The sequence below is a fragment of the Triticum urartu genome, chromosome 6A (assembly GCF_056163025.1).
Source record: "Triticum urartu cultivar PI428250 chromosome 6A, HENAU_Tu73, whole genome shotgun sequence".
Classification (NCBI taxonomy): Eukaryota; Viridiplantae; Streptophyta; class Magnoliopsida; order Poales; family Poaceae; genus Triticum; species Triticum urartu.
The window spans coordinates 76,025,813-76,047,858 of record NC_141878.1 but is presented as its reverse complement, the minus strand read 5'-3'; the positions used below and the strand labels follow the sequence as shown (position 1 = coordinate 76,047,858).

The 22,046-nt window shown below is 45.7% G+C and overlaps 1 protein-coding gene across 1 annotated transcript; it reads right to left on the bottom strand.

Moving 5' to 3' along the window:
* Positions 1 to 3,922: 3,922 nt before the first annotated feature.
* Positions 3,923 to 5,348, bottom strand: LOC125515889 (geranylgeranyl pyrophosphate synthase 7, chloroplastic-like). Its single transcript, XM_048681381.2, has one exon. The coding sequence runs from the start codon at positions 5,276 to 5,278 to the stop codon at positions 4,208 to 4,210; it is 1,071 nt and encodes a 356-aa protein (XP_048537338.1). The 5' UTR covers positions 5,279 to 5,348; the 3' UTR covers positions 3,923 to 4,207.
* Positions 5,349 to 22,046: the final 16,698 nt, after the last annotated feature.

Here is a 22,046-nt window from a genome sequence, read left to right as displayed (position 1 = left end):
CCATTGAAGAGTAACGTAGATCGAAAAAATCCAACCTGGAGACACAAATGTAGACGAACTACGACCAGATCCGAGCAAATTCACCAAGAATAGATCCGTCAGAGACACACCTCCACATGCACACAGATGATGCTAGACGCATCACTGAAACGGGAACTAGGAAGAAAGAACCTTATTCATCTTAGGGAGCCGCCGCACATCCTAATAAAACTTAAAAAAACATCTAAAGATGGAGCCCTCCCGCCAGTAAAGGCCAAAATCCATCGCGTCGTCATGGCCCAAACGAGACAGCCTGGCGACGAAGCCGGCGGGTGACAAAGGAAACCTGACTTCTTTGTCAAGGAAGCGTACGCCCTCAATCAACCCTTGGGACTCTAATCCTAGAGAGCTTAGAGGCTGTTTCGATTATGCATGTGTTGGCTCTGCCAACCACGGGCGTGCCAATTAATTGGCGACCGATTTTCGCCGCCTGCACCTAGCTAAAACATTGGCGTGAAATTGAGCTAGCGAAGGACTGGGCGCGCCAATTATTTGGTGGCCATTCAAACGCTCGCGCTTGGCAGGTCAACGCCAACTTTTTTGGCAGGGCATCTCGGGGCATCGATTCAAACAGGCCCTTACCGAGTTAAAGATTTGGTCAAACTTAAGGATTGTTCGGGAAGCCTCCAGCTCCGCCAGATTTAAAGATCCGCAGAATACATATTTCCCCGCTCCGTAAATTTAAACTATGGCTCCAGTTGCTCCGGGAGTGGAGTTACGGAGCGGGAGAGACTCCGAACAGGCCCGTAATGGCATACTTCACATTCCAGACACGACAATGATGTTCGTATGTTTTTAGATTTTTTTTAGTCCTTCTGGTGATGTGCGTACAGTGGGAGAAGACATTCGTCGATTATGAAGACGTTTGTGACAACTTCGTCAATCTCAAGATGAAGTGTCGACTTAGTCTTTCAGAAGTACTCAGGGCATCTCCAATGGTTGTAAGATAGTTGTTGGTAGATTTTGGCATATAGGATTTTTGATGATGTGTTATACAATAAATGAGGGAAGAAAGGAAGGTTGTATGTACATGAACCAACACCCCTTGCATAAGCTCCAATGTAGAATGAAAGAACACCTTATTTATTATCTCACATCTTATTGGGCAAATTAGATACAACCCATTGGAGTTGTTGTATGTTAAGATGTTGGTTGATTACATGACATATTTTACCAACAAGCTAAGAGCAACTCCAATGGGGCGACCCATTTCGTCCACCGCCGTCCGTTTGGGTCGACGCAGACAGAAAAGGCGCCCAATGCGCCGAGCCAAACGGACGTGTGTCCGCTTGGTGTCTGCATGGCGACCCATTCCCAGCCTAATTTTGAGCCCGATTTGCGTCGGCGCGGACACGAGACGGACGCGCGCGCCTACTCCTCTCCCCAGGCCCGCTGTTCGGTGGCAGCCACCGCCATTTCCCCCTATTTTTCCCAAAAACATTCCCGTCCGCGCGCGCTCCCGCCCCACACCCCGCCATGGAGGACGCCATAGACCTCGAAGCCGCCGCCGGCCTCGCCTCCCTCGCCTCATCCGGCGCCGCCGCCCCCTCCGGGAAGGAAAGCCTCGTGCCCCGCGCAAGACCGCTGCCGCGACTAAGCCAAAGAAGGCGCTGACGCCCGAACAGCGGGCAAGGGAGTTGGCCAAGAGGAAGGGCCGAAGGCACGCCGTGGACGCGAGGGATGAGGCCGCCGCACAGGCCGCCACCGTGGCCGCCGCGCAGCAGGAGGTGACCAACGTCCGCATCGTGGCGGCAACGAGGGAGGCGCTCTACATGCTAGGATTAAACCCTAGCCAGCATGGCCTCGTCCAAGCCGCCGTCGCCGGGGCCAGCACCGGCTCGTCGGCGTTTCATTGGATGGTCCTGCCCGACTTGCCCCGGGCGTTGACTTGCAACCCGATCCCCGGCTTCCACGTCTATCCGCAGGCCTCCCGCCTCTCCGGGGAGTGCTCGCCCGACGTGAGCGTGGTCGCGCCTTCCACGCTCGCGCCTGCACCCATCGACCTCAACGCCACCCTGGTGGCCGGTGGCTCATCATCCGGAGTCGCGAGGAAACGCGCGCGGCAGACGCCGGCCGACGTACTCCCAGACGCCCGCAACCTGTTCGAGGAAATGCTGTCCGTCGACGAGGACTACATGCAGAACCTCATCTTCGAGGGCGGTGTGCCGACCGCTGGCTACAATACCGACGAGACACAAAGCCAGGATGGCCGCGGGGCATTCACGCCGGCCGCTAGCTATGATCCCGATCAGGCGGCCTTCATGCGTGATCAGGTCGGCATCGACCTGGACGGCTTCCCCCTTGACCACGAGTTCCCGGACGACTACGGGCTAGAGGAAGAGGACGAGTGCGACATCGAAGTGGAGCCTTTTTTTCGAGGACGAGCTCGCCAACCAAGCCGTCGGTCCTAAGCCGAAGCGCAAGAGCAAGCGCACGAAGGCATACACGGCGGCCGAGGACAAGCTTCTTTGCGAGTGTTGGCGAGACATTGAACAAGACCCCAAGATGGGCGCCGAACAAAAGCATTCAACCTGTTGGATTCGTGTCCACCAAGAGTTTCATGAGCGCAAGAAGTTTCCACCTTACCAATTTGTGAGCACGTGTGGGTGGGTCTTCATTTCCAAGCGGTGGAGGGTGATCCAACAAGAATGCAACAAGTTTTGCGCCACTCTTGAGAGCGTCAAGGCCCGCCCTGTTAGCGGCATCGGCATGCAAGACATGGTATGCTAGCAAGCCGCCCTCTTTTGTGTCATCAAGTTCATCCTTTGCGTGTTCATTTGCATATCACTTGCCAATATGCTTGCATGGAAACATTTTGTACGCATTTCAAGCTTTGGAGGCATTCAAGGTTCAACACAATGGCAAGTGCTTCAACTTTTCCCATTGCTATCGGGTCATCAAGGACGAGGAGAAGTTCAAGGCGCAATATGCCGCACTCAAGTCGCGTGGGGGGAAGAAAGCCGTGGAGGATGTTGGGGAGGGCGAGCCGGCACGCCCGCGGGGGAAGACCAACTCCAAGAAGGAGGACAAGCGAGATGCGGCCACCAACGCCTTGATCGCAAGCGTGGACGGCATGATGAATAAGAAGGACTCAAGGGAGAAGGAGCACCGACGTTTCAAGGCGGAGCAAATGGAAGTTTTCATGAAGATCCAAAGAAGGAGGCTTGAGCTGGACGCGAGAAGCAAGCCAAGATGTTCGAGCTAGAGGCGGAGCAGCAAGCCAAGATGCTAGAGATCGGGGTCGCCAACGCCAAGACCAAGGCGAAAGAAGTGGCTCTCGCGAGCATAATGACCGGGGTGGAGATCATGAAGGTGGATCTCAACACCGTGTCGCCAAGGAAGAGGCCGTGGTTTGAGAAGATGCAGGCCGACATGCTCAAGTTCGACGACGCGTGATCTATGGCGGCGAGTGCCATCTTTTTTGTATGCCGGCAGGTGTGCCAGCATGACCACGGGAGCCGCGATGGTGTGATCGAACTCAAGTCCCACCTTTTTTTTTCTGTGCTGGCATGTGCGCCGGCCGGCTGGCGAGTGCGCCAACATGAACTGTGGTGATATTTTCCAAAGTCGGCATTGTATGTCGGCGTTGGCATGGTGCCGGCATGAGACATTGCCGCTGGCATGATCGGCCGCGGGCCTTTTTTATTTAAAAGTTAAATGCGGACATGAAATGGGTCGGCGCGTTGGACGCACAGCCGACTCAAATGCAAAACTGGGCGGACATCGGGCGGACGGCCGACCCAAACGGATAAAAAGCGGACAAATATGCCGTCCGTTTGGGTCGGCCCGTTGGAGTTGCTCTAACATACAAACTGTTGGAGATGCCCTCGTAGGGATAGGGTGTGAGTGCATGCATTTATAGGGGTAAGTGTATACTCTTGCATGTGACCGACTTTGATAGTGCTGTGTTAAAAAAAAACTGAACAGTGGCACAAGGATTTGTTTTTACAATCAAATTGTGATAGGGCTTTGCTATTTCACATCTAGATGTGAGATATTATTTCACATCTAACTCCCTCACCCTTAGGGACAAAATAAATTTATGGAAGACTTTTAAAAAAAATCAAGGATGAGGGAGTTAGATGTGAGAGGGAGTTAGATGTCAGATAATATCTCATATCTAGATGTGACCTAGAGAGACCCATTGTGATAATCTTGCACTGATTAATCAGTGCTGCCGGTACGCAATGAAGCGCGCGAGGTGACGCAGAGGCTCTGTACGAGCAGCGTCGAAGCGGTCTAGCTCTGCCTCGGCGCTCGCCACAAGCTCGGCTGCGTACGCGCGCGCCCCGTCCACGCCCATCAGCTTCGGGTACGTGGCCTTGTCGGTCGCCAGGTCCTTCCCCGCCGTCTTCCCCAGCTGCTCGGACGTGCGCGTCACGTCCAGCACGTCGTCCACCACCTGGAACAGCAGCCCGACGTAACGCGCGTACCGCCGGATGCCCTCGACCTCCTCGTCGTCTCCTCCGGCGACGATGGCGCCGCACACCGCCGCGGCCTCCAGGAGCCGCGCCGTCTTGTGCACGTGGATGTACTCCAGGGTGGCGAGGCCGACGTCGGCGCCCTCGCTGGCGAGGTCCACGACCTGGCCCGCCGCAAGCCCGCCCGCGCCCACGGCGCCCGCGAGCTCCGCCACGGCGCGGAGCGCGCGGTCGGCCGGCACGCCGCGGTCCGCGCAGCCCCGGGCGAGGTGCTCGAACGCGAGCGCCAGGAGCGCGTCTCCGGCGAGCAGCGCGGTGCTGACGCCGAAGGCGACGTGGTTAGTGGGGCGGCCGCGCCGGAGGTCGTCGTCGTCCATGCAGGGGAGGTCGTCGTGGACGAGCGACATGGCGTGGACCATCTCGACGGCGCAGGCCACGGGCTCGGCGGCGGCCTCGTCGCCGCCCACCAGCTCGCACGCGGCGAGCGCGAGCATGGGGCGCACCCGCTTGCCGCCCGCGAGGAGCGAGTAGCGCATGGACTCGAGGAGCCGCTCGGGGTGCCCGGGCGGCAGGGCCCGGTCGAGCGCCTCGTTCACGGTCACCGCCTTGGACGCCATGTACCGGTCGAGGCTGAAGGGCTCCTCGTCCTGCAACACGGTGGTGGTGGCGGTGGTGCTCGTCGGAGCCGTCACGGCGCACCGTGCGAGGCCGGGCGTGGAGTGCCTGGCATGAAGTGAGGTGCTTCTCGGAGGAGCATGGAGCTTGAGGTTGGGCAGTGGCGTCGCATGGTGGAGGAGAAATGGCGCGACCTTGGCCATCGATCGGGGCAAAGCCGCGAGCGTGCCTGTGCGTGAGTGTGACCTTGAGCCGGGGCGGAGGTTACGTACTCGTGGATGTCTGCTATAAATAGTGTTGTTTATTACTAGCATTTTGGCTGAGATCAGATTAAATTATATGGTTCCGGTGACTGGAGGATCTTCCGAGAGAAGATGCCTCGTTTCTTCCTCACACTATGATTTGTATGGTTTCTCATTGTACTCCTCACACTACTTAATTACTTATGGTTTACATCACGTCAGCGAATTAAGATGCCATCTGGAGGAACTTATGGAACAGATTATATTCGCTCGGGGGCAGTCGTGGAACCATATGACACATCTTGCGAGCGTTGTCTCTTTCCGGAGCCTGGGACGTCCGGAATCTGGTATGTGAATCATGCATGTGAAGAATGTGATCCTACCTCATCTGCGAGGAAACCGGTTCACCGTGGGAGAAACGACTCTGGTCATTTTTTTGAGCGAAACCGTAGAACAATTGTTCTACCGTAAATTTTCATTAAATATTATGTACAATTACAAAAATAGAAAAAAACAAAAAAGGCCAGTCAACCAATGCCTGTTCTATGAAACATCAAAGGAATTAAAGATTATTCTCTATCCAACTGTGGATCTTGTCAGCCTTATCTGTCTTTGCTCTTAATTCTACAACCCTCATTTCTTCTTTTAAATAGTATTTCCAAGTACTTACTGATGGTGTGGCTCTTCTGAAAATCTTGCCATTTCTGCTCATCCAAATACTCCGGCAGCCCATGATAATGGTATCCATAGCAAAATCTGAAGGGAGTGATTCCAAGACGAGGTAGATTTCATCATAGGTCGACATGCCCCTATGTTTATTGGGTGCAATAGAATGCCAACACATCAATGCAAAGGGGCAGTCCCAGAAAAGACGGGTCACCGTTTCTTCAGTGCTTTCAGCACAGAAGGCACAATTATAGTCCTCGAGATACATACTTCTTCTGTGTAGCATATTTCGGGCGCTGATTCGGTCATGCAGTAATAACCAAAAGAAGATTTTATGTCTCAGACGGCATGCTGTTTTCCACAGAAGTCTGAATGTGCTGTGTGCTGAATTATATCCTGAATAACTTTGTACATCTTCATGGATGAGTACTTAGGAGCCTTCCATGTGTAAGACCAGTTGTCTTGTCCAGTTGCTAGCAGTCTCTCATTGATTAAAATCTGCAACACATTGTATTGAACAAATGCTTCCTGTGACATGGGTCTGTGAAATAGAAGGCTGATATCATTGTGTTCCAGTGCTCTCTGAAGAGTTATGTTCCGCTGGATAGAAAATGAGTGTAGTTCTGGGTATTTGATAGAAAGTGGTGTGTCTTGCCATCTATCAGTCTAGAAGAGAATTGTGTTCCCTTGACCCGCCTTACACACTGCATGCTGCTTGAAGGTAGGAAGATGTTTCAGAACCGTCCTCCACCAGAATGATCCAACCTTGGCGTCATTTGGTAATTTGTCTTGGTAGTGAGCTTCCCAGATAATGTGGACCCATGGTGTATCAATCTTGTTGAAGAATTTATGACGATATTTGATGAGCAGAGCTTGGTTGTGCATCTCTAAGTCAAGGACTCCCAGTCTTCCCCGATCTTTGGATTTGCAGACCGTGTCCCATGAAATGTGGACCGCCCCTCTTTCTTGTGTACCATATTTCCTCCAAAAATAGTTCATTAGATATGTGTTGATTTGTTTGATCACAGTCTTTGGAATTTCCAAGGTGCACATGACAAATGTGGGTAGACTAGTGAAAACTGATTTCAACAGGGTTAACTTGTCACCAATGGAAAGCATAGTGGAACAACTCAACAGCCTACTCTCAATACATTTCAACATGGGAACAAAGTCCTCTACCCTTGGCTTGGACAAACAGAGTGGTAGCCCCAGATAATTATGAGGGAGAGATCCAATCTTGCAGCCCAGGAGGTTGGATAATTCACCCATCTTCTCTGTAGGAGTGTTGATAGAATCATAATGGACTTGGAGTAATTAACTTTTAGCCATGTGTACTCAGCATAATGCAGCAGGAGATTCTTAATGTGTATCAGTTGCCTGGCATCAGCCTTGGCCACCAAAATGGTATCATCACCATATTGGATAATTGGATAGTGTGGGCAAGAGGTATGAATCAGTGGTGCTTCGATCATATCAGTATGGTAGGCTTGATTGATGATAGATTGGAGAATATCTGCTGCAATCACAAAGATCAGTGGTGATAATGGGTCTCCCTGCCTAACTCCCTTTTTGCATAAGAATTGCTTTCCTGGCACCCCATTAAGAAGTACAGATGAGAAGCCAGTACCATAAATCATCTTAATCCAATTAATCCATTTAGCTCCAAAAATGTTAGCTTGCAAAACTTCAATGATGATGTCATGGTTAAGCATGTCAAATGCTTTTTCAAAGTCCAATTTAAGTAGAATGATTTCTTTCTTGCTCTGGTGGCATTGATGAATATACTCATATGACCATGCAAGGCAATCTTGGATACATCTATTATTCAGGAAACCATATTGATTCTTATGCACCATCTTGAGGATATACTTTTGCAGTCTGTTAGCTAATAGTTTGGTGATGATCTTGAGGGTACAATTTAAGAGAGAAATGGGCCTGAATTCAGCTGGGGTGGTTTCAGAGTCTTTCTTTGGGATCAAAGTGATGAAAGAATAATTAATACTATGTATGTTGACCTGTCCTGAATGGAAATCTTCTATGAGCTTATAGAAGTCATTAGCAATGATATCCCAACAATTTTTAAGGAAAGCAGCATTAAAATGAAAGAAATATGCCCTAGAGGCAATAATAAAGTTGTTATTTATATTTCTTTATATCATGATAAATGTTTATTATTCATGCTAGAATTGTATTATCCGGAAACTTAGTACATGTGTGAATACATAGACAAACAGTGTATCACTAGTATGCCTCTACTTGACTAGCACGTTAATCAAAGGTGGTTAAGTTTCCTAACCATAGACATGAGTTGTCATTTGATAAACGGGATCACATCATTAGAGAATGATGTGATTGACTTGACCCATCTGTTAGCTTAGCACTATGATCGTTTAGTCTATTGCTATTGCTTTCATCATGACTTATACATGTTCCTCTGACTATGAGATGATGCAACTCCCGAATACCGGAGGAACACCTTGTGTGCTATCAAACGTCACAACGTAACTGGGTGATTATAAAGATGCTCTAGAGGTGTCTCCGATGGTGTTTGTTGAGTTGGCATAGATCGAGATTAGGATTTGTCACTCCGATTGTCGGAGAAGTATCTCTGGGCCCTCTCGGTAATGCACATCACTATAAGCCTTGCAAGCAATATGACTAATGATTTAGTTGCAGAATGTTGCATTATGGAAGGAGTAAAGAGACTTGCCGGTAACGAGATTGAACTAGGTATGATGATACCGACGATCGAATCTCGGGCAAGTAACACACCGATGACAAAGGGAACAACATATGTTGTTATGCGGTTTGACCGATAAAGATTTTCGTAGAATATGTAGGAGCCAATATGAGCATCCAGGTTCCGCTATTGGTTATTGACCGGAGATGTGTCTCGGTCATGTCTACATAGTTCTCGAACACGTAGGGTCCGCACGCTTAACATTCGATGACGATTTGCATTATGAGTTATGTGATTTGATGTACCGACGGTTGTTCGGAGTCCCGGATGAGATCACGGACATGACGAGGAGTCTCAAAATGGTCGAGACATAAAGATCGATATATTGGAAGGCTATATTCGGACATCGGAAAGGTTCCGAGTGATTCGGGTATTTTTCGGAGTACCGGAGAGTTACGGGAATTCGCCGGGGGAAGTAGTGGGCCTTAATGGGCCATACAAGAAAGGAGAGAAGGGCCTCAAGGGTTGGCCACGCGCCCCCCATGGCATGTCTGAATTGGACTAGGGAGGGGGCGGCGCGCCCCTCTCTTTCCTTCTCCCTCTCCTACTCCTTCCATCTCTCCCCTCTTGGAAAAAGGAAGGGGACTCCAACTAGGATTGGGAATCCTAGTTGGACCCCCCCTATAGGCGCGCCCCTCCTAGGCCGACCTTCTCCTCGTCCCTCCTTTATATACGTGGGTAGGGGGCACCCCAAAGGCACTCCCAAGATTTTTCTTAGCCATGTGTAGTGGCCCCCTCCACGGTTACACACCTCGGTCATATCGTCGTAGTGTTTAGGCGAAGCCCTGCGCCGGTAACTTCATCATCACCGTCGCCACGCCGTCATGCTGATGGAACTCTCCTTTAGACTCAACTGAATCAAGAGCCCGAGGGACGTCATCAAGCTGAACATGTGCTGAATGCGGAGGTGCCGTACGTTCGGTACTTGGATCGGTTGGATCGTGAAGACGCTCGACTACATCAACCGCGTTACTAAACGCTTTCGCTTTCGGTCTACGAGGATACGTAGACACACTCTCCCCTCTCATTTCTATGCATCTCCTAGATAGATCTTGCATGATCATAGGTAATTTTTTTGAAATACCTCGTTCCCCAACATAAAACCATCTAGCCATGGTGATTTTTCTGCAGGCATCTATTTGATCAATTATCAATTTCCTCCTTGGTGAAAGGTGCTTCAAGTTCAGACAAATCTTCCATGGGTTATAGCAGTTGATGCAGGTTGAGTGGGTTTGCGGTAGCAGTGCATGTCCCCATTCTATCTTTGAAAGCTCTGTATAGAATTGCAGCCTTAGCCTGATGGTCATTGTGTTCATGTCCCTGCTCATCTCTCAGCATGGTAATGGTGTTGTTTCTGAACTTGATGGTAGCCCTAGCCTAGAAGTATTTAGTGTTGGCCTCACTAACCTTGATCTTCCTGATGGTGGCTCTTTGCTTCCAATATTTCCTCTGTTTCTCTAGGACGATGCCTTCCAAATGAAGTTTGAGGATGGTTCTGGCATTAGATTCCTCTAAGGATAGAACCCTAAACTCCTCTATGGTATCATAGCAAAGGATCATGAAGTTGGTGTCTGCAATTATTATTTTTAAGTCAGAGAGATTTCTGGCTTAGTTGTTTAATCCATTTTCCCAGTCTCTTGAATTTAATAGCTATCACTTTGGCACTGTCACTAGCCTCCACATCTTGTGTCCAGATATTACTGACAACCTCTTTGAATTAAGGATGTTCTAGCCAAAAGTTCCCAAATCTAAACATATTTTCTCTAGGAATAGCAGATCCAATCTGAATTTTAATTGGCACATGATCAGATGTAGTTTTAGCAAGAGGGATGGAAAATGTAGCAGGATATTTGAGGGTCCAAGCTTCTGAAGTGAAACACCAATCCAGTTTTTCCAATAGTGGGGCATCTTGCATGTTGGTCCAAGTAAATCTTCTTCCTTTGAGAGGAATTTAAATGAGGTCCTACCTATTAATTGCTTCATTGAAAGCAAGAATATTAGTGATACTACCCCCTTCCCTACTTCTATTATGTGGATATCTAATGTAGTTGAAATCACCCATAATAAGCCAGTGTGAGTCATCAGGCATTTGAAAATTTTGTAACCAGTCCAGAAATTGGGTTCTTTCAGAGTGTTGGGAGGGACCATAGACATTGGTTAAGATCCATTTGTCTCCATTGTGATCGGATGTGAATTGGATAGATAGGGAAAATTCATTTGAGTGATGGACTTGATCAGTGAACATATGCTCATTCCATGCAACTAAAAGACCACCAGATGCACCTCAAATGGTAGAAATACAAATTTTGCAATCCTTCTAGGATAGAAGTTCTTTAAGTAAGAAGTGTCAAATGATTCTTTCTTAGTTTCTTGCAAGCAAACAATAGAGCATTGAGATTCCTCAATTTTATTAGCCAAAGCTGTCAATTTTTAGGGCCATTAATGCTTCTAATATTCCAATTCAGGATGTCCCAGTCTCTATTCATCAAAATGCAAAGAACTGCAACTGATACTCAGATAAATATTCGACCCAGCTAACAGAGTACTGGTCCATGACTGCATCTTACTTAAACAGGCTACTGTGTCAACTTCTAGAACATCTACCTCACATGCATAACAACAAAAGTATATCTTAGTCTTACATCCCATGGAGACAAAAGCAGAGGTCTCATTTATCATTGAAACTAGCTAGCATATATTAGTGATCTAGAGATAAGAAACTAGATCCACTTCTTGCTCAGCTCCCTTGCCTTCTTCTTGCCCTCCATAGTAGTGTTGTCACTCTTGGTTTTCTTGGGCCTCTTGGTAAGGAGTTCATCAGTGGTGCCCTTATCAGAGACCTTGCAAAAATAGGTATTTAAACTTTTAATGATTTTGGGAGGGATCAGTGGAGGAGCTGTATGACATGCTACACAGTCTCTATCTTTACAAACATATTTCTTAAAACCTTCGCTCATTTTCTGAAGTCTGCAACTTCTTCTTACCTCTATTTCAACCAAAGGTACATTTTCTTTTCTCTTCTTGTTCTTGTGAAGTGCAGAGGTGGATGATGCAGACATGACCTCAGTAGAGCTATTCTCTGCAGATGGTGAGATCAGTTGCCCCTTGGTGATCTACGTAGGCAAAGAACATACAAGAGTGTTATCAATCTGGAAGTGTTGAGGGATTGAAAATGGAGGCATTGTTGAGGCAGCTCCTTGACAAATGATAGACCAAAGCGTAGAAGAAATGGATCTTTAAGCCCCATCAAATATATCTGGGGATAACAGTGCAACTGGCAAGAAATTCACCCAATCCACTGGTACCTGTATGACCTCTTTGCTATCTTCAGTTGGAGAAAAGTCTTTCTTCCAAACCTTTGCACCTTCTATTCCAATAAGCTTCTCTTCATTGCTCATGTTGTCCATAGTGATATCATTAAGTACCTGCTATGTACCTTCCACTCTTGAAGGTAGTTCAACCCCTGTATTATGAGCCAGATTAGCAAATATAGGGTGAGGAAATCCAGGGGGTGCAGTCATATCTAAATCCTCTTGCTCACCTGCATCTGGCTGAATAGAATTGAGTCCCAAGTCTGGAGTTCTATCAGATATAACCAGGTCAATGTTCTCATTTCTTGCCTGATCAGTTTTCTCAATAATGTTTAGGTGATCTGCCTCTGTTTTTTCTTTGTTTGTTGAAAGTGTATCCTGTCCTGTGAGTTGAGACATGAGATTAGGAGAGGTTCTCATAGTGGCTCCCTTGCTGCTAGATGTGTCATGGGCCATGAGCTCAAAGAACATAGGGTCATCCAATCTGTCTCTATGTGTGATATCAGAATGCTGAGGGATTGCCTCCATGCTAGGCTCTGGTTCTTGAGCCTGGAAGGGCAAAACCATATTATTCAACTACACAGCTAGTTGGGCTTGTTCCTACACCGGGCCATTGGAAACAGCCTCCAGATTTGAATTAGGTAGAACATGAACCATAGGGGCTAAAGGCCCATTTGCAGATGCAGCTGAGTTGGCACTGACGTCAGAGGGGACCACAGAGAGCGTGATGCTGCTGTTGGCCTCCATAATTGGGTTATTCACTTCCCGTGGTTCCATAAGCTCATTCATAGGAAAAATTTCACCTGCATGCAATTGCACATCTGCTTGTATTGGCATAGACCAATGGCCCCACCCTGGCATGGGATCATGATCTTCCTCCACATTGTCATCTTCAGGCAGAGCAGGGTCATCAACAACAGCATGAATTGCCAGCTGTAGATTAATCTGAGGGATTTATGGTGTAGGTTCCTGTTGATCATCTTGCTCATCTGATGACCCAAATGTATAGGGTATCAATCGTAGTCCTTTCGATAAGTAAGAGTGTCGAACCCAATGAGGAGCAGAAGGAAATGACAAGCGGTTTTCAACAAGGTATTCTCTGCAAGCACTGAAATTATAAGTAACGAGTAGTTTGATAGCAGGATAATTGTAATGAGCAAGTAATGGTAATGGTAAAAAAGTGCAGCAAGGTAGCCCAATCCTTTTGAGGCAAAGGACATGCCAAAACGGTCTCTTATGATAAGCAAAGTGTTCTCAAGGGTACACAGGAATTTCAACTAGTCACTTTCATCATGTTGGTTTGATTTGTGTTCGCTACTTTGATAATTTGATATGTGGGTGGACCGGTGCTTAGGTGTTGTTCTTACTTGAACAAACCTCCTACTTATGATTAGCCTCCTCGCAAGCATCCACAACTACAAGAAAAGTATTAAAAATAAATCTAACCATAGCATTAAACTTTTGAATCCAAATCAGCCCCTTACGGAATAGTGCATAAACTAGGGTTTAAGCTTCTGTCACTCTCGCAACCCATCATCTAATAACTACTCCACAATGCATTCCCTTAGGCCCAAATATGGTGAAGTGTCATGTAGTCGACATTCACATGACACCACTAAGGGAATCACAACATACATACAATCAAAATATTAAGCACATATCAGGTTCACATGATTACTTGCAACAAGATTTCTCCTGTGACCTCAAGAACAAAAGTAACTACTCACAAATGATAATCATGCTCATTCAGAGGGGTATTAAATAGCATAATGGATCCGAACATATAATCTTCCACCAAATAAACCATATAGTAATCAACTACAAGATGTAATCAACAGTACTAGTCACCCACAAGTACCAATCTATAGTTCCGGTACAAAGACTGAACACAAGAGATGAACTAGGGTTTGAGAGGAGATGGCGCTGTTGAAGATGTTGATGGATATTGCCCTCCCCAAGATGGGAGAGTTGTTGGTGATGATGATGACGACGATTTCCCCCTCTGGGAGGGAAGTTCCCCCGGCGGAATCGCTCCACCGAAGGGCAAAAGTGCTCCTGCCCAAGTTTCACCTCGAGACGGCGGCACTTCGTCCCGAAAGTCCTCTACTTATTTTTTCTAGGTCAAAATGACTTATATACCAGAAGAGGGGCACCAGAGGTGGGCCGAGGATGGCACAACCCACGAGGGCGCACCCGGGCTCCCTGGCGCGCTTAGGTGGGTTGTGCCCACCTGGTGGGCTCCCTCTGGTATTTATTTGCTCCATTATTTCATATATATTCCATAAAAAATCTCCGTAAAGTTTTAGCTTATTTGGAGTTGTGCAGAATAGGTAGCCCAACGTAGCTTTTTCAGGTCCAGATTTTCAGCTGCTAGTATTCTCCCTCTTTGTGTGAACCTTGCATATTATGAGCGAAAAGGCATTAGAATTACTCCAAAAAGCATTATTATGCATAAAAACAATATAAACAACAGTAGGTAAAATGATGCAAAATGGACGTATCAACTCCCCCAAGCTTAGACCTCGCTTGTCCTCAAGCGAAAACCAAAATCGAAAACATGTCCACATGCTTAGAGAGAGAGGTGTCGATAAAAACAAAATACAAACATAAAAGCATAGAAGCATCATATATATTATTATAACAGCAACAAACTTTATCATAGAACTTTTATCACATAACTTTTATCATAAACTTCTCATGAATAAGTAACAATTCATCACAACATCGAAGTATAAAGCATAAACTCTATTGGAAACCAACAAACTATGTTCTCAATCAACTTTGCAACTACAATTCATCATCTTTTCAAGAAGGGTCACATATCGGAGCCTTTTTGGCAAGTCCACATACTCAACCATCATATAGTCTTCTATGATTGATAACACTCACCTCATAACATGAGCAAAAAGTTTCAACCTGACACATAGAAAGATAGGGGCTTATAGTTTCGCCTCCCAACATACTCACCACATGTCAACAATAATAACTCATGTTGCCCATATCCAACTGGATATATGTGCCAAGATCTTTCCTCACCACATGATGCTTGCCAAAAGAGAAAATAAAAAGGAATAGAGAGAAAAACTTTGACTCTTGCATAAAAGTAAATACATAAAAGTAAAAGATAGGTCCTTCACAGAGGGAAGCAGAGGTTGTCATGCGCTTTTTGTTTGTATGCTCAATCTCTTAGTGCAAAAGAACGTTACATTATATTTACCCTTATGATAGCAACCTTTATTATGCAGTTTGTCGCTTTTATTCTTTGCCATCACAAGTTCATACAACGCTCAATTTTCTCTTACACTAAATGATCTAACACTTTCAGAAGAAATTTTTATTGCCTTTATTACACCGATGACAACTTACTTGAATGATCTTACTCAATCCATAGGTAGGTATGGTGGACTCTCAAAACAAGATTTGGTTTAAGGGTTTTGGATGCACAAGTATTATCTCTACTTAGTGCGGAAATTTTGGCTAGCAAAGATGGGGGGCAATAACCACATGTTAAAGGATCTATGACAATATAACTTCTATTGGAATATGAACAAACATAAATCATTACATTGTCCTCCTTGTCCACCGTCAACAATTTTGGCATATAATATTTTCATGGGGCTCACAATCACAAAAGATGTCTAGGATAGTGTATTTGCATGTGAATCTTCTCTTCCCTTATTAATTCTTTCATGAATTGCATCATTGACCAATGCTATGTTTGTAAATCTCCAATAATTTTTTCTACTTATACTCTTCCTTATGTGATTTCATTACTTACCATAAGATTAGCATATGATCCTTTTCATTTATTTCCTTTCTTTTTATTGAACATTAAAATAAAGAAAACAAAACTTTATTATATATCTCACACATGATTACAAGGATAGATCACTAAGAAAACACTCGAAAAGAAAGGATTGAACTAAACTTTTATTCATCTATAGCAAAAGATAACTATGGATCGAACTACGATAAGTAAAGGAAAAAGATAGTGGAGGTGATACGATACCAGGGCACCTCCCCCAAGCTTGGTACAAGCCAAGGGGAGTGCCCATACCCGATACTCAATTTTCCTTTCATGATGAAGAAGAAGGCGGCAGTGATGAAGTACTGGTAGCGATCCTTTAAACCTCGCCTCATATTCAAAGACTTGGTTTTGGAGATCGTAGATCTGGCTTTGGAGGAAGTTGATTTGCTCGTTGAAGGTGAAGACGATGTCCTTCATGGACTTGCCATCCACCTTGAGATCACGGGTGTAATCCGCGATCATGAGGTGATTGGCACTGAGTCCAAGTTCCACCACCCCCTTGCATCGGAAGACCTCCTGCTCCATAGCTTCAAGCCTAGCCTCCATGGTTCCCGTCCCTTTGGGACCTTGCACATCACGGATGTGGAGCACCCCCTCATGCATCTGGATAGCCTGAGGGTGCTGCATCACCTTCCACAAATATGGGTTGATGACATTCTCGAAGAACTTGTCCTTGGAAGAGCTTTAAGCGGCCATGGTGAATTAGATCTGTCAGAAAGCAGCAAGGAAAAGAGAACCGGAGATTTCTCCGTGATACGATGGTCAATAGGTTCGAGGGGTATATACATTTTTTTCTTGGGAAACAAGCAAACGGAAGAAAAACGGAGTCCGAAAGGTACCCGAGGTGGGCACAACCCACCTGGGTTCACCTGGCTTGCCAGGCCTGCCCTCGTGTCTTGTGCCCACCAGGGGTGCCTTCCTGGTTGTTTCTTATTTTCCTAATTTTTAAAATATTCTGAAACTGGCAGAAAACATTTTTGCAGATTTTTTGGTGTCCGTTTACTTACCGTATCACGTACCTCCTCTTTTTTCATAATTCTGGAGTGTTCCGGAAGGTTTCCTTATGTGTTCTTATGGTCTCATAGTTTGGATAATATTGCTTTCAACATTAGTGGGCGTACCTGAGATATAATGTTTTATTCTTTGCCCATTGACACCTCGGGTTGGTACCTTCGGCATTATTTATTTTTATTGCTCCAGATCGATAAACCTGCTCGATAACATAGGGTCCTTCCCATTTGGAGAGGAGTTTTCCTACAAAGAATCTGAAACGAGAGTTTTCCAAAAGAACATATTCTCCAACCTTGAACTCACGCTTTTGGATTCTTTTATCATGCCATCTTTTAACTTTTTCTTTAAATAACTTGGCATTTTCATAAGCTTGGGTACTACATTCATCTAGTGAGCTAATATCAAATAACCTCTTTTCACCGTCAAGTTTGAAATCATAGTTGAGTTCTTCAATTGCCCAATATGCTTTATGTTTTAACTCAAGAGGCAAATGACAAGCTTTTTCATAAAGCATTTTATAAGGAGACATACCCATAGGATCTTTATATGATGTTCTATAAGCCCAAAGTGCATCATCTAATTTCTTAGACCAATTCTTTCGGGACCTATTGACAGTTTTTGGTAAAATTAATTTTATTTCTGTATTGCTAAGTTCAGCTTGACCACTAGACTGAGGATGATAAGGTGATGCTTGTCGGTTCTATATCTGGCGTATCTCGTAGTAGGGGTCCTAAGCTAGGCGTCTTGGAAATATGATAACATGGGCACATGATTTTATCTAGGTTCGGGCTCTCTCGAAGAGATAATACCCTACGTCCTGTTTTTGATTGTATTGATATGGGTGTAGTACAAAGTACATGTATCTACCATGAGATTGTAGTAATGAATATGATATTGTCTATTGACTAGCGTGGCCTCGGTTTATATATGCATCGTAGGCCTAGGGTTTAGAGGAGTCCTTGTCTTGTGTGCCAAGTCTTGTGGAATCCTCCTTGTATTCGGCATGGGCTGCCCGAAGTGGCCCATTAGTGAATCATCATGGGGGTCCTCGACCCGACCCATTGGTCGGGAGATGACATGGTGAGTACCCCCTAGTCGAGGACACCGTCCCTAGCCCCCTAAAACGGTCTTCAAGTTGAGGACGCTCCTTGGTTCTTCCGAATAATTCTTTGTCTTCGAACGTCAGTCTTGAAAACTGGTTCAACAAATCTTCCCATGTTCGATCTTGACGATCACTGATGAATATGAAGAGTTCACATGTCAGGCATCCGAGGAGCCCTTTTACGTTATCAGTCTTTATCAATGCTTTGTAAGTTTTTTACGCGACACCTGGGGTTTGAAGTGTTTCCCGTGCGACGACGTCTTCTTGCTTCCGAGCTCTAATGCCGAACTAAATCTGAGGCATCTTTTCATAGCCGAGCTCCGACACTATTCATAATTCAAGGTATCCTCTTGCGTCCGAGCTCTAACGCCGAACTAAATCCGAGGCATCTTTTCACAACCGAGCTCCAACACTATTCAACATTAAAGGTATCCTCTTGTGTCCGAGCTCCAACGCCGAACTAAATCCCAGGCATCTTTTCACAGTCGAGCTCCGACGATGGTCAGCATCCGAGGTATCATATATTACCTTGGCCTCTGAAAATTTGAATGAGTTCATCCGAGCTTAAATGCCGGAGTAGTCTTCTATGGAACGAGCCATTCGAATCCGAGCTTTATGCCGGACCACTTCCGAGCTTCGACGCCGGACTGCATCTGAGCTCTAACGATGGTCAGCGTCCGAGGTGTCATAAACTACCTGATCTTTAAAAGATTGAACGAATTCAACCGAGCTTAATGCCGGAAATGCCCTCTATGGAGCCAGCCAGTGGCGCCCGAGCTTTATGCCAGACTGCTTCCGAGGTGGTGCGCCACCTCGGGCTTGGGCTGATTGTTTGCGGATTTTATTTTGATTGATGTAATTTATTTACTGACGAGATATATAGCCAGTAGCCCTCAAGGTGTGTGTCGGCCTAAAATCCGAGATGCACATTAGAGGAGATAGTGATCGGTGAACGGGCCCTTGAGAGAGGGTTTTGAGAAGTCGTCGTAATATATTAGCTTGATGCCGGGTAAGTCTCAGATGGTACCTATTGTTGTACGAAGACGCATTTGCCCATAGCTCGGTCAGGCCAAACACTGAGCACTTTGCATTTTCTGCATTGGATTGCCAATGCAGTAGCCCCTGAGCCACTAGTCGGGTGGCAACACCAGCAGATTAGTGGATCGATGTGCCCCCTTAATGTTAGTAAATGATAAGCCTGAAGCCCAGTAGCCCCCGAGCCTTGATGTGGCACGAGTGACCGAATTAAGGATCAATATCCGGAGTAAAATCACAAATTATGTGTAATGATTCTATGTATCCAAGTAATCAACATTATTAATGCTCGGATCCGTATTGTACGAAACTTTGATGACCGACCATCGGCTTCAACCTCCTCGGCCAGTAGCTGGGGAGTGTTTGTCCTACTTTACAGAGCCTTTATAAGAGCAAAGATTTATGACAAACAGGGCAATCCGGCCATAGGTTTTATAAACAAAGGTACACGGAGAGATATGTTATACTACTTTTTAACGTAAGAAACATCTGCCGAAGAAAATAGTCCCGCTATCGGTTCCTTTCTTTGGGTTGTCATGCTGATCATGATCATGAAACCTCACCTCTGATCAACGTGGGAGGAAAATATCAAAGATTTAGTGTGGGGTAAGTTCCCGAACTCTATGGTCTTAATGAACCAAAATTTTCACATCCATCATTGCTGACCAATTATATTCTTAAGATAGATAGCTTTCGGCTTCACCCAGTCTGAGGTACTAATCCGGATGACCAGGTAGTAACAATCACGGAGGTGCTCCCTTTATCCCCTAGCCGAACAATCGGGAACATAGGGTTAAACACAGGAGCCAGGCAACCCAGCTTGGCCAAAATCTTAAGTCAAATTTGATGCATGTTTATGGCTTTATAACGATAATTATAGAATGTAGCGCTTGTATACTGAATACAAACACTAATGATATATGTTTATTTTGACTCTGTTGTGACCGTTTATTAGTTGAAAGTGGCCCATCGTCGGCTTCTACCCCTTTGTAGATACTACGCAGGGTGTTTCCGCAGTAACAAGACAACCCTTGGACGACGTCTCGGTGCCCGGAGGTGGTTGTGTTAGCAGAAACAAGGCAATTAGATATGCATGATTTATAACTTTCACTTAGTCATAGGAGATTTAAACTAGGGAAGCTAGCTACGAGTCCCCAGTTAGTGTTCAGCACCGACCGAAGTCTAGCCATTAACACTTCGGCCAATGTTATGAAAGGCCCATCCTTTAATATGGGGTAATCAGTATTGATCTATAGTTTTACACCGTCATCGGATCGCTGACCAGTTTACTCCCATTGTGACAGTCAGTTTTTGGCTTTCTCCACTGAGGTGTAACCATTCGAGCTGGAAGCACAATCGCAGTGGTTCTTCCTTTGCACACCTAGCCGAACAAAGCGAAATGTAGGAGTCAAGCACAGGATCTGGGCAACCCAACTATTGACCGGACGCACAATTCGAAACCGATGCATATATAGCAACATACAAGAATGTTTTTGTCCAATCTCTAAAGGTGTCCGGCGTTGCACTGCGGGACTTATGCTGGAAACACACAAATAGTTAAAAAGTGCCATAGACTTTGGAAAACCAAAAAAAACTTCAGTAAAAACTTTATGCCCGGAGTAAATCAAGTCATTTGGTGCCAATATGAAAATTGGTTTTACTTTTGTGCTTCTGTCATGCATTAATATGACACATCCGATCTCAGGACTTCAAGCGGGTCAGCCTACGGCTGCAACCTCCTATCCCGAAGGCGGAGTACTGCTTGTTAGGCCAGTTTAGCGAACTAAACTCGAGCGGCATTAGAGAGAAAACAGGCTATCTAGCAATTGACCACACACTCGAGTCGAGAAAGGATTGGTAGAAAAAGACTTTGCAACGACTAGGAAGAAAACAATTATTATAGAACGTCTTGTACAAATTTAAGAGCCCCCAGCTAACTTGGGTAAAGGAAGTGTTTTTAACAAATAACATTTTTAACAAACTAAGTTTTTTGTTTAACATAAATATAAAGTTTGGTAGAACTGAACGAATTAAAAAAATTGAGCATGGAAGCAACTTAGCTGGTTAATGTGCTCGATGTCGATGTGCGGCCCGAGCTTACTTTGGGACGAGGTCCCACCCCCAAGTCCGTCCTTGCCCCTTAGTGATTTCGGTGTATTGTAGACTTATAGGTTAACAGACTAATGAGTTTGTGAGTGTACACAGGTCTATAAGTCTATGAGGAGTTTGATATTTACAGAGAAAGTCGACCCCTAAAAATGAATGTCTTCAACTGAAGACTTTGACTTTCTGAGGACTTTGAAAGTGAAGAAATTGGTGTGATCCTGAAGACTTGATATTCATGCAAGGAATATGAAGCTCGAAGACTTTTGTTTTCATAGTTTCGTTTTTCTCTTTCTTGATTCATAGGAAACACCATACTGTTAAAGGGGGTCGAAGTAAAACTAAGGAAAAGTTTCTAAGTGATGCGCATCTCAAAATCCTACACCTACCAATCCTTCGAGTGAAGCCATTGGAAATCTCATACAGTTCAGTCAATTTCTTCAGTGACAGAGACAAAGATCTTCTGGTCTTTGAGGTATTTGTCCTAACTGAGGAATTAGGAATTCACCAGTGCGGATTGCCTACAAGTGAGGAACATGATAGCCCTGAGGAATTCGATAGTAAAATTTCCGACCATTGCTGTGGTATGCACCAGCTGTCCCAAAATATATACCCACCTAACAGTCATATCATTGAAGGGCATTTATGTCTTATCATGTCGGGATGCTCCCTAGGCTATAAATAGCCGCCCCCTACAACCACTAGCTGGTTGGCTGCTCCGTGAGAAACTGACTGTCGGTGTCAAAACCGGCGGATCTCAGGTAGGGGGTCCCGAACTGTGCGTCTAAGGTCGATGGTAACAGGAGACAGGGGACACGATGTTTACCCAGGTTCAAGCCCTCTATATGGAGGTAATACCCTAAGTTATGCTTGATTGATATTGATGAATACGAGTATTACAAGAGTTGATCTACCTCGAGATCGTAATGGCTAAACCCTAGAGGTCTAGTTTG